This window comes from Meleagris gallopavo, chromosome 2, assembly GCF_905368555.1.
Source record: "Meleagris gallopavo chromosome 2, MGAL_WU_HG_1.1, whole genome shotgun sequence".
Lineage (NCBI taxonomy): Eukaryota > Metazoa > Chordata > Aves > Galliformes > Phasianidae > Meleagris > Meleagris gallopavo.
Window position 1 is genome coordinate 8,154,337 of NC_139405.1, and position 13,978 is coordinate 8,168,314.

Genomic DNA, 13,978 nt, shown 5'->3' on the forward strand with positions numbered 1-13,978 from the left:
GTCACTATACTCTAGACACCTACTAAATGGAAAAGTGCATCAAATCCAGCTTCAACATTTTGCCTAGCCTCAGCCAAAGCATTGTAGATTATTATGTTGATGTGACAAACCCGAATTCCTCAAGGCAGCATTTTATCACATCACAGTGAGGCAGCCTTTTTTGTTCGTTTCCTACACCTCCTTCAACAAACACCCCCGACTTCCTTACCAAATAAGTGGTTTCACTCACTGCTCAATTTCTGTGCTCTAACTATTCTCAGATTAATGAGGAGTCAAAAAACAATTTGCAGTTGCATTATTAAAGGGTACATCACATGCCTAAAAGACTACGTGCCAATATAAAAATGACTCACACTAATTTTGAGTGCTTGCATTTGCAACCCTACATTACTTCCCTAATTTACTAGTAAACCCAAAGGCTCGGGAGTACCATTACCAAACTGCACTGGTGGCAGGCAGTCACCAGCATGCTGGAGCCACAGAGTGCCTTTATAACACCAGTCAGTGAAAGAGCTCAGAGTAAGGGCTGGCACTTGGCAATAAAGGAGCCAGGAAAGGCAACAGATGGCCAAGGATAACAAAACAGGTGGTCCCACTGTTGCTTTATTGATGGCGTGTCCTCAGAGTGCTGGGTGGGCAGCTCGCGTGGACAAGGGATCCTTTCTACTCTCTACATACAGATCCCTTACTGTACTCCCTGTCCCTCTGCTTCTCCTGGCTCTGCTCTCACTGTTGAAGTCCCTTCCCTGTTTGCAGTGTTGTTCCTTCTCCTTTTCATTAACAGCTTTTGAGAAACCTGCAGCAGAATGCTGAAATCACAGGAAAGGCGCTTTCTCTCCACTTTGATCAATAAGTATCTTTGAAGAATAATTCTGTAGGCTCTCAAGAAGCAAGAGCAAATTTGATCCTTCAGAAGTGTGTAATAGAAGCATAAGTCTGCATGTGTTCACAGGGATAGCAGAAAGTACCTCCTCAACATCACGGCAGCAACTCTTTTCAAATTGAAATTTCCTAGTTCAAAGCCTGGAAATTCAAGAGCATCTCAATGAAATAAAGGTAAACATATTTACAACATATTTTTCCTTGTTCAGTACCAGAACAAAGACTTTCCTTCTTTCAGAATCCAGCAAAGGCCCACCAAGATGATGAGAGGAGAACAACAACCCTCAGAAGAGGAGAGACTTGGCAGTCCCACCCCAGCCTACAAAAGGGGATGCTTAGCGGGTTCTCATCCGTATGTACTCGAAATGTCTGAAGCAAGGCTGTGAAGAAGTCAGAGCCAAGCTCTGTTCAGTGGCACCCAGTGAGAGGATAAGAACACATTGGACCACAGCAAGCTCCTCCTGACCACCAGGTAGCACTTCTGTGCTGTGCGGGTCATGGAACACTGGCACAGAGACCCAAAGGCAGTGGGGTGTCATCTTTGGAGATCTTCAGCAGTCACCTGGACATAGTCCTGAGCATCCTGCTCCGGGCAGCCCTGCTACTGGACGAGGTAACCTGCAGATGTGTCTTCTAACCTTGAACATTCTGCAGGTCTGTGATTGATGTGTTACAAATATCCTTCATTATCTCTAGCTATACCAGAAGGTCATAAAAGAAGTCTCTACAGCATCTTTACTGTAAAACCTCATTCCTTTCCTCCTCCTTCTCAAAGAAGCTTAAAAACAGAACATTATTAATGCTTGATACTCTTTGAGCCCAAGGTCTGTCAAAAACAAAGTAAGAGGAAATACTCATTTGACTTGCTTCCAAGGAGGTAATTAGATGAAATAAATGTGTTGAATAAAGTATTTTACTGGCAGGATGACCAAGAGATCAAGAACATTTATTGATCTGCAGTCCTGGACCCAAGCAGCTCAGACTGTATCAACTACCTAAGCTTTAGAATTAATTGTACCCTCTATTAAGGCCTTAATGCCACTCAACCTCTTTTGAAGTACCTTTGTGGGCTATTACTAGGCAGGAACTAATGAGTTAGAGAGAGACTCCAAGTCCCAGGCAAATGTGCCATTTTACCTGAGAAGCGCATCTGCTTGTGGTTAGGAAAAGAATGGACACATGCAAAAGGACATAAAATTGTAAAAAAAAAAAATAATAATAATAATAATCATAATTAAGGCCCAGCTGAAATAACCTCAGCCCAAAAGCTGAGCTAGTGTTGGGAAACCCTCAGTTCAATGAAATGTTGGTACCTACACTATCATGTCTGTAACAGCACAGGCAAAAACCCATCTCCTTACAAAGCCTCACTGAAATTTTATTAGGCCTTCTGTTTTTGAAGATCTCCTAAATCTCAGCAAACCAAATTAATGGACAAAAATCCTTCTTTTCATTGAGCACGCAATGCTCGTATAAATACTGAATTTTCTGTTCTGCATTACCTTCTCTCCCTGTGCTATAGAAACTACGGGAAACAAGCAGAAAAGCCACAATGTACATTTACATCAGAAGTTACTACCTAGATAGACATCATGCTGTTATTTCAATGTAACCTGAGCTACTTTATCCTTCAGTGAAAGGCAGACAGTCTGACTAGCTTTGCTCAAGAACAAGAACAGCTATCTTGGCAAAGGTGCCAGACTAAAGTCCACACCTTTGTGTTTACTCGCCACGTAACACCTTTGGGTTTTCATACTCCAAAGCAGAAGTTAGGATGCATGCACTGGAATAGGCATTTGGTTGTACAGTTATTTTCAGTCAGTAATACGGCCTTAGAAAACAAACCTTAAAATAGTTCAGACTTCCATTTAGAAGACAAAACATAGGAAAAACACATGACAGCCAGGAAAAGAAAGAAAGAAAGAGAGAAAGGTCTCCTAAGCAGAGTAGGAAACCATATATAGTGTTTTCTAAACATTTAGATTTTTCAGTGAATATTTCAAGATACATTCTGTGTTACAGGTGTCCTCTCTCCACTGTCCCAGAGTTCTTGGGAATATCACTGAGTTACAAACACATGAGCTTTGACAACCTCTGTTTAACAGAAATATTAAGGAATTGTCCCAGACCTCCTCTTCTGGATAAGATCACATGCCACAGGCCTGACCAGGGTGAAAAGCAAAGCTGTGGGCAAAGTGGAGAGAAGAGACCAGCACAGAGCCCTTCTATGCCCTGCAGGCCTGCCTGGAGTTGGGACTCATCATTCCTCCAGCTCATTCAAGCTTTCCCCCTCTCAGTTAGCAATATTTGGGCAGATGGAGAACAACCCTGCTCCAGAGGACACAAGTTGACAAAATAAGTCCTGCAACGTGAACAGTGTTTGCTGTCTTGCTGTATACATGCAATAGGTTCCCCACCTTCTCATGCACAGCAATAACTGACAGCTAGGACTAACAGACGATTTTACTCCAATTAATTGGTAATATAATCCCACAAAGACACGGCCACATTAAACACTGCAGATATTTAGAAATCTCTGCTGTTTGTTTCAGTCAAAGTGCAAGTACAGGGCACTTGTTTTTAGCTTAATTTTCTACAGAAATAGATCCATAAAAACAATTGTCCATCTCATCTTCCCCTTCTACTCAGGCTCAAAGGAGATTCCAGGCAAGATAACTGCATCTCACCACCACAGCATTCAATACACAGTGTACACAAACTAAGCACCTTTCAACAGAGGCAGTACTCTAATAACACTTTCACATTCATTACTGCAGGAAGGAAACTAAGGTGAAGTTCAGAGAAGTGAGAGCTATTGCTTGTGAAAACGTTATGCATACAAAAAACAGCTCAATGCAAGACAAACTTTATGTCATTAGCATTAAACACAAATTCACAGACTTCCTCGGTGTTTGGTGGAGTTCCACGTTAAAATTTAATTTGAAGTTACTGCATAGGGCTGAAAGAGACTGCTTGTATTCTTTTTGACTTGCAGCATTTTCTATTTGTAAAATAGTCCCTTATTCACATTTTATCTCCTGCAGGCCTGTCAAATTCTTCATAATTATCTTTAAGACACTTCTAGTAGTGAAACATTCTCCTTTTTAACGTAGTCTAGCAATTAATAACCAAAATTGAACTGATGTGATGCACTCATGCTAAACAAATAACTCGAGCAGAAATCAGAATTAAGTGTTTCCATAAATCAGTGCTGACATCAAAAGCAGCTTGTACTGAACCTTACAGCTATACTGAGTTAGAAGAATGGAATTATTCCTCATTTATTCTACTGCTCCCCACACTCAAGAGCCAAAGTCCATCACACAGCTGACTGTTTGCCACCAGAGTGGGAACTTACTGAATCAACTAACCTTAGAGGATTTTCTTCGGCTTCTTCTTGTCCAAACCACCACTAGCTTATCTGGCTGCCTGTTGAGGAAAAGGAAATACAGCTTGAATTACAACAAAATCAATATGAAAACGGTTTATATTAAAGCTCTTGCAATAAATAATGTATTCTCTAAGAATGTCATTATCTTTTAAAAATAGCTTCTCTAAAAGCACTATCAGAATCAATGATTTTGCAGGAAAATTAGCATTGTATTTACAGAAAGAGACTGTCCTACAGTCAGCACATTCATGCTCCATCCTTCTGCTTTCCTTGCCTGCAGGCATCTCTCCGCAGGACAGAGAACAGGACACAGCCCACAGTTCACTTCTGCAAATGTAGCTTCTTCACAGACACCCTTGAAACAATCCAGTAATCAAAATACGTATCAATGCAAACTCTATCTTGAATTGCTATGCAGATAGACTGAAAAAGCTCTGCTAAGTAGCAATGCAAACATCTCAATTTTTCATCCCCAAAGGATATTCTTCCTGCCTGAATACCTCAAACACCAAGAGAACAGAGTACTGCATCATGTACTGAAATCTCCTTGGATGATCACAGACACATAAATCAGAGCTTCCTCAACTTCAGCTCCAAATGATAAGCATGCTGAAGCCTAGCATGGCTCTCCAAGGCACTGTTTTATCTTGTACTTGCAGTGAACATAGATACAAACTCAATAGAAGGCACTTCCAGTACACACAGTTTTCTCTTCAAACCTAATATTTAGTTCTCAGTTAATAATTAGAGTCATATTAGTTCTTCCTTATTAGTTCCCCAATTGTCCCCAAATGACTTCTGACACAGACCTAACTTCCAGTCTCGTTTTTCTTTTTTTGACCCATGATTTGCTTCCCACCCTGTTACTGCACTTCTGGTTCCTCTCCCAGACCCATGACCCCTATTCCGGAGGCTCCTGACCCTCTGGTCCTCGTTGTTTCCTGCCTGATGACACAACTTCCATCAGCAGGCTTGACTCAGCCAGCAGTTTCCAACAGAGATCATACTGCCATGTAAAAGCTCCAGGGCTGGGACTCTGCTTACTACTATGATTTTTGAGACATTGTGCTGTATAGTTCTGCATTCCTAAAGCCAAAAGCAAAGAGTGTTTCCTGTTCAGAAATCACAGTTAGGTGAGGGAAATATGCTAGAGAAAAAGTGAAGATTTAGTGAATGCTTTGAGCATATCATAAGGTGAATCTAAATAACATCTATGCAAGTGCTCAGAATTGGAGAGAGATTCCATAACCACTCTTTTAATGAACAGCTAACAGCTTTAACAGGCTGAGAGCTCATCTGAAGCACTGCTGAAGTGCTGGCTACCATATTACATACTTTCACATTGAGCTGTTATTCACTTCTACAGGCTGCAATAGAGCTAATAGATAACTTACAATTTACATTTAAATACCACCAGAACTAAAGTAATCCTGGAAGAAAAAAAAAAAAAAAACAGATAAAGGCCAGGTGCTGTGCATGACATAAGGACACTGGCTCCTATTTGCTAATCTTATTGCCTCCTTTAACATCTCTCTTCACTTCAAGTCTGGGAGAAATGTACAGTGAAATAATCTACTCCATTTTATATTCTATAACCTCACCCTCACAGCTTCTTTAGTACTGTTTGTTGGCTCTACTCGAGGCTCCTGCCATAAAACGCTGCTTGGCAATGAGCTCAAGCTGTTACACTTTGACAGCTGCCCATTCACCTGGTTGCATCTGGCACGTCAGCTTCTGACCTGCTTGCATGCAGCCCCAGCAGCTGTGCTTGCAGAAAAAGAAATGGCCCCAAGCGACTGCCTTTAAGCAAAGCCACTCAAGTGTCTGGTCTCCCTCTGTCTCAAGGAGGACAGAGCTCAGCAGCCTGTCCCTCCCTGTTCCCCTCACAGCACAGCCCTGGCACTCCCGCAGTGCCATGGCACTCCCAGCTGTGTGTCAGCTACTAAGCGTGCACAAGGGACAGACATTCTTGATGCAGTCTTTCCATATTCTCAAGATCTACTGACAGACTTCAAGAGCAAGTTTCCACAAGCTTTCATCAGAGGAACACTTGCAGGTAGAATTAACTCCCCGATTTAGCAGGAAAAACAAACAAACAAAAAGACGTAACAGCCCATGACACTAGAGCAGCTCTAGTTTATGGGCACAGAAAGAGGGTAAGAGCTGAGTAATGGAGTAAAGCTGCTCAGCCCTTTTCCATCATTCACCACAGCAAGTCTCTAACACAAGCAAGGTTTGATTTGGAGGACAGTCAGAGGGAAAAGGAAGGAGGGCTGTGCCAAAGGTACCTGGGCAGCTTCTCAAGGTCAAAAAATAAAAAAAAAGACAACAAAGGCAAAGGGCTGTTTCATACAAGGCCTGCAGAAGAGTGATGTAGGCCACAAAAGCAGAGAGATTATGGCTCCTTACAGACACTGCCAGTGGTACAGGCACCAGCTCACCAAGGAGCTTTGGCCAACACCCAATTCTGCAGGCAGGCAGCCAGCAGACACACAGCCCTCCAGAGACCCTGGGAATGAAGCTGAGGATGCTACCTAGGTCCTGCCTTTTCCTGCAGCTCCAGCTCAGATAATGCCAAGATCCTTTTCCTCTGCCTGGTTTTATCCTGTACTTCCTGGCATCACAAGTGATTTTTCTGCCAATAGCACTGGATCACCTTCTAACATCAAATGTGCCACAGAAAAAGTGATGCTGTGCAATGGCTTCAGGGTTGCCCACATCTGCAGCTGGAGAACAGACAAGAGAGGACCCAAAAATATTTAAGCACAGAGAACCAGGCTGCCACACAAAAAGAGGTGAGAACAAGAGCAGCAGTGCAGGAACATGACAGTTCAAAGCAGAACTGATCCACACCTGCACTCCTGCAGCACCAACACCTTCATTATCATAGAATGGCCTGGATTGAAAAGGACCACAGTGACCATCTCATTTTAACCCCCTGCTATGTGCAGAGTTGCCAACCATCAGACCAGGCTGCCCAGAGCCACATGCAGCCTGGCCTTGAATGCCTCCAGGGATGGGGCATCCACAACCTCCTTGGGCAGCCTGTTCCAGTGTTCATTATGGGGTCCTCTAGAAAAGACACATGGCTATGCTAAGTGTCTCAAGAAGAAAAATAAATAAATAAATAAATAAATGAAGAGGCTGTATGTAGATGCAATACTCTTATTCTGCTGAAAAACTTAAGCACTAAACAATTGCCATGCGTTGATGAGTGCCACTGCAGGAATCTGAAAAAGCCTGGATATAAGACAACCAGAGATAGGCAGTAAAACACAGGCAGCCCTCTCCTACTACACAGGCACATGCACCAAGCTGGTAACGGGCCTTACACCGTATCTAATTCTTCCAGATCATGTCAATCTGTGCCATGGCTTTGCTTCACATAGGCTGTCAGAGCCAGCTGGTGCCGCAGTGCAGCTCTCGGGTGGGAGCTGTTGCATACAGGCAGTTGACACCAGGACTGGATTTACTTCCCAGTTCTGAAGGACTCCTTCTGCCAGGAACACAAAACAATACATACGCTCACATGAAAAAGCAAGTTAGAGACTCCGTTCACATGGAGAAGATGGAGCCAAGCTGATAGGAGAGCAGCAGCACCTCTCGTCCCCCGAGGCCTTTTCTGCTGTGTATTTATTTTGTAATGTACAGAGCACAGTGCTCCTTCAGCTCAAAAGAAATCCGCTTCCAGAGGTACTTTGCCAAAATAAAGAGAGGAAAGTAATCACAATATGGAGTCAGGAAAACTGGCTAAAAGGAATGGGGAGAGCAGGGAGGAGTAGAAAATATCCCAAAGGATGAGCTTCCCTGTTGAACATCACATGCTTAACCAAAATCAACACAGTCATTTTTCTTATGAGGTTTTCTTCAAGAAAATCACAAATCCAACCACTTAGATGTATCTTCATGGAATTGCTTTACAAAAGAAGCCGTGAACAACGTTCTTTTCCAGAATCTGTTCATTACTCTTCTATGTCAATGCACGCACGACAGAAAAAGCCCAGCTTTTAACCAGCACATTTGCACTGAAGGTTACTTAGCAATACCTCAGTGCTAGGAAATGGCCAAAACCAAATAATTCCCTTTGCTCATTTAAAGCAGTTCAGTAATATTTGATTGCGCAGACGTCTCTCCTCCCGCACATCATAAACCTGGGCTGCTCATTAACCACCAGGACAAGCAAACAAAGCTCCCTCCAAAGGGGGTTGAAGATCAGATTCAGTATTTTTGCTGTAAGCATACCTTGTAAACTCAGAAATTGTTCCAAATACAAACCCCACTGTGTGGCAAGCTGAACAAATACCAACAGTCAGCTATAAAAAATAAAATTTATATCCCGTGCTGCACAAGCAGCATTTTTCTTTCCTTCAAGCCCACTGGCTTTAAGATAGTCCTTCACTGAGCTCCAGCACTTTTTTGCGTGCTTCACAACACAAAACAGGATAGTTATGATAATATTTATTGTATTATCTACAATTGACAAGTGAAAGTTACTCAGCAAAACAACGAAGAATGTTATGATTTCCAAGTATGTGGCTCAGGAAAGAGCTTCATCATAGTCCTACAAATTAAGAAAATAAAAGGAGATTAAAAACAACAGATTAACACAACATCTATAACTTAGAAGCATGCCTGCTTTTCCCAGTAGGTGGAAGCTACAGTTCTGCTATCTTCAATTCTCCCATTAAAACAACTGAGAAAAAATAAAAAGAAACACTAGATCTAGACTTCTCCAGACCCACAACTGTTTAACAAGCTCCTGAATACATTCCACAGACTGAAAAGAACTATGCCATCAGACCTTCACCTTATATGCCACAAATTTTTGTGATTGCAATGGAGGCTGAGCAAGAATCAAGGTCTTCTGGGATTCAGTCTGACCATTACGGGAAATATCTGGCATGGTATTTTGATTACAGAACTCTCCAAATATCATTTGTGAGAGAAGGACATAAAAGGTATTAATCTGTTGTTAGCTCTTGTTTTGCAAGTTTGTTTGCAGCAAAAACAGATATCATTGGCCAGGAAAGATGCATATTTTTCCACCAAGCCTATGATTTGATTTTGATAGCAGACAACTACAGAAGACTTACACTTAGCATCTGTCATTGGAAAAAATCACAATGGTGGCTGAAGCCGATGGCAGGACCAACTCCTAACAGCCCTTTGCTCAGAGGGCAGTAAATGCATACCAATACTTGTTTGTAACAAGGTTAACTGCACCCAGCCATCCTTACACGCTTGTGATTACCAAAGTCCATTTCCGATGTACACAGACACACGCACAGCCTGTGCTCTGGCATCCAATTGCTCAGGCTGGGTTTTGCTTTTGGGGTGGAGGGAGCTGGTTTTTCCTCTTACCATGTTTGATTAGAATGGCATTAATTATTACAAGCAGCTAGATTAGTCTTGTGAAGCAAGCATAAGAGAGTGTAATTAACAAGAGAAACAGCAGTGTTGGCACAATAGCATGCAGATGCACCTATTGAAGGATAACAATAATTAGTTGAGCACTGAAGGCGAAGTACTTCTGAAGTTAAAGTACTTCAGATAAAATTTTGGTTTTTTTTCAACCTTTGCCCCCCCTGCATTGTGCACACCAGCACAACCAGCACAACGTGTGAAGCTTTCATCAGAACCCAGCCCTCCCGCCCCCCCGGCACTGTTCTCTATCTGACTGTTGGAATGTTATCAAGGCTCTTTAATGGCCTCTAAAAAATAAATGCCATCAGTTCTGCGCTGCCATTAATTTAGGATGAATGTTACCTTTTCCTCATTTTACAGTTAATTAATTTGGAAAGACTTCTTTGCAGTGCAGCCTTCTGCACTGGGTCCAATACCATGCAGTCTGTGTTACCATCAGGCAAGGAACTCATCAAGCAACAGCTTACTGTAAGCTCTATATTAAAGCTTCCTCCTTCAGAATTTCCTGTTGGTCACAATCAATGAAATTCCACAGCTCTGGCAAGTCGAGTCACCACCAATGTTTAAAACAGACCTAGAGATGCTGGGAAGAATGATGTAACATGTTGACACATTTGCCAAATTAGCCGTGCTGCTGAGTGAAGATACAGCACTGACTGTAACAGTCAGAAAGTTGATAAGAAAATAAAGACGGTATGCAGATAAAGCACACCCCAGCTATCTGTTGGATGAAGCACATTGTTAGATGAAGCTCTGCATTTCAGAGTAGGGTTTGGGGTTTGCCAGCCTTCCTTAACCGTCATAGATTCTGTCTGCCTGCAACAAAACATCTCTCTGCCATCCAGGTATCATTCAGTGTGATCACACAAGATGCTGAGATGCATCCAGTGGCAAAGTAAGCCCCAGGGGATCACACACTCCCCATGGAGCTGCTGCAGGCCTGGGAGCAGCCTCAGGCACCACCTATGCCAGCCTGCATCTGCTGCACCACTGCAGTGTCCCAACCCAGCGCAGCACTGCCTACACTTCAAGCGTCTGATAGATGACAAAGACTGTTCTTCCTTCACTGCCACCACCTTACAGTCATAGTGAGGCTGGGGAATTTCAAAAAAGCAGTCATTTGAACAGGCAAAGCAAGGTGACACTGGCTGAGATCCCTCCACTTCTGCATCTTCGCTTTGGCATACAACTCCTCCATTTCTTCCCACTAGAGGCCTCTAGGTGTGTTTTCAAAACACAAGCTGATGAAAACCTATTATTTTTAGTACACATGTAGCTAAACTGACCAACATCTATAAGACTTCTACATCCCAAAATATGCTTTTTGTAAGAAGCTGTAGTCCGGCTTTGCTTGGTTAAAAAAGGAAAAAAGTGAGACACTGATTATTTCAGAAGCACAGTGAGAGCTACTGAATCTGCCCAGCATCTATTTACAAGGCTAAACATGGAATGTGCAGCATGTAAGGCTGATGACTCGGTTTCCTTAAACCAAATATAAATGAAGTTTGCAGAACAAGCTGGATTAAACAAAGCTCAAGTTCTTCCATTATTCAGAACAAGCGACAAGGACAGATTCAGCTTCATTTTTCAAGGAGTTATCACAGCAGAGGATCTTGAACAAAACAAACTCGACAGGACTGCATAGCAAAATCTTTTCTTAAAGCTTTTTTCAACAGAATTTCATACCGCAGAATACCCAAAGAGACCCATTGGAAATTATTTCCTTTACTGCCCTGTCTGCTTTAGGCAAACATGTAGCCAGACAGTCTTACACCACACACCCTACCATCCCAGAGCCTAGGAACACTTCCCAGCACCCTGCAACAAAGCCCACCTAAAGCCTGTTGGTGAAACCAGGCTCCCCAGCCACACTAGGGCAGAACATGACAGACACAGCTCTCAAGCTCAGGCTCTGGGCAAGGCTTGCTGTGCAGGTACACCTTACACATTCAAAACAAATGTGTTGCTTTAGAGTGCAAAGCTCACATGGCTCAGATCTCTCAGGTGCCTGATCTTATATGGTTGAGTTTTTTGTATTGTTTTGTGTTTGTTTTTTTTTTTTTTTAATTCTTTTTCGGAGCACATATTCCTCTACGTTGTAACAACAATGAATCCACAGTTTAAAACTTTTTGGTTTCCAGTGGGTCACAGCCCCGCTGAGTGGGACATGGTGTGAGCAGGCGCTGCACAAACCAGCCTGAGCAGCCCACCTGCTCCCAGGCTGTGACCAACTCACTGCTCTGCTCTGCAGAGCTGGGGCCTGCCAGCTGCCAAGTCAACAAACACACGCTCATTTGGAGTCCAACTCATTTTCACCTCAGACATAACAGCAGGTTTGGAAGCTGGCTTAACAAGGTGAGGCACTAGAATCATCTCTCTGCCTTGAAAGCCAAGCACAGGCCTTCACACAGCCTCACCGCCCCACGCTCTGCTACATGGACACAGACAATCGATGGTGTTTGCCTCACTCTTTGTAAGTACCTGTGTTCACTGCAGTGTAAAACAATCACATATAGATTAGGAACAGGAACGAGGAAAACAATTTCAGCAAATTTAAGCAAGCAAGCCAATTATTTTGAATCCAAATTCCAGCTCCGATTCACAGTCAGCACACTGCCCTCAGAGAGCCTTCAAACACTACACATCCGCCTGCCCCTCAGTTCTGATCCTGCTCCATCACCCACATACACCTCTTCACAAGCTGAAGACTGAACCTCCATGTGACAGCATGTGTATTACTGAGCATATGTTGAGCTATTACATTTCATCCTTTCTGATTTGGAAGCACCACAAATATAAATGCTAGATGTGTTCTCATAATAAGTGCACAACTGCAATGAAATTGTCTGACACCTGGTGTCAAAAATGCAGCCCGACAAAAAAAAAAATAAATCAATGCACGCATTAAACAATTGATTTCCATACTAAAAGCATGCACGAAACTTCAGATCCTGTCACAAAACAGACACTTTTTTCCTATTGCAAGTAGTGTTCAGACAGAAGGATCTGCACCCTGCAGTCCGTGAGACGTGCCATTCCAATGGCCATGTCAGGACTCTGACAAAAGCCTCAGAAATATTTGCATTAGTGCACCCATCCTCTTCCTCTCCTTGCAACCCGTGGGCTCATCCAGAGGACAATGACAGCTCAGTGTGTGCAGGTACAGATGCATCTTTTGAAGCTCCTTTCTAAATGGACAACACCAAGGTTTTCTTACTTGTTTTGCTTTTTAAGGCTATGCTTTGGATACAAAGCAACTTCTGTATTTTGAAGACGCAGAGAACCTGTGAACACTCCATACATTTCTGAGAAGGCAGCAGGTGCAAAACAGCCCCAGCTTTCAGGGTTTGTCTGGAAGATAAAGTTCACATCACCTGCTTCAGGTGCACAGATGGTGGACCTATGATGCTCACACTGTCAACAGAGGAACACTGATACCTACAAGAACAAATGAGCACTAAGGCACGCAGCAGCCTTTCTCCACACAACTTGAAAGTTTGAGAAGCTTGAATACATACTTGAAGCTATAGAGGCAGTGCAAACTCTTAATTTACACCTCTAAAGAGAAATGCAGTGCAGGGCTGGATGGTGCAGTCCCAGCATGGAGAAAACCAGCAGGCAGATCCACAGTGTGTGGTGTCCAGCCAGGGGGCAATGTGGGGAGTCTGTGTGACACAAGCTCGTGCTTGGCTGTCTGAATGATGATTTTATCAAATCTTGAATTAATCTGTATCTATTCTGAGCTCATGCACAATGAGCTCTCCAATTAAAGGCTCCTCATCTGTCATCAACCTCCTCTTGGAAATTAATATCACAAAGAAAAAAAAATAGGGGGAAATAAAAATGTGGCCTGCTATGCTAGCTCCTTTCCTTGTCTCTACCCAGCAGCTCAGATTTCACCAATGTTGTCAGCCATGACAGACAGAATAAGAGTCTTCTCCCAAGAAAGGAGGTGCTGGAAGATGCAACCTCAAGCTGCTCTTCCAGCTCTGATCCTGGCATTGCTGGTGAAGTGGCCAACAGGCCTAAAGCCAGCTGCCCTCCACACAGTCCTGCTACCAAGAAAGAACTCACCTCCTCCTGTCTCCCTGCTCCAGAAGCACCAACCTGCCACATCCAGATGCAAAACTGGACATAAAAGCACCACAGCCACTCACCCGATGCTGATGTCCTCAGCACCAGCCACAGCTTCAAAATGTCATGGAGAGACCTGGAACCTTGCCATTAAAATGTGACTCCAAACAATATCTCATGCCTGCGCACTAAAACCCCAGAAACCTC

At 43.2% G+C, this 13,978-nt stretch overlaps 1 protein-coding gene across 11 annotated transcripts in view; it reads right to left on the minus strand.

The window, feature by feature from the left end:
- The window catches only part of EHBP1 (EH domain binding protein 1), a 195,268-nt gene that overhangs the window by 165,524 nt on the left and 15,766 nt on the right, over window positions 1-13,978 (minus strand). For all 11 annotated transcript variants that reach the window (XM_085218795.1, XM_085218798.1, XM_085218804.1 and 8 more), the window contains exon 3: window positions 4,254-4,311. In XM_085218795.1, the coding sequence (XP_085074921.1) occupies window positions 4,254-4,311 (58 nt within the window). The remainder of the gene's footprint in view (window positions 1-4,253; window positions 4,312-13,978) is intronic.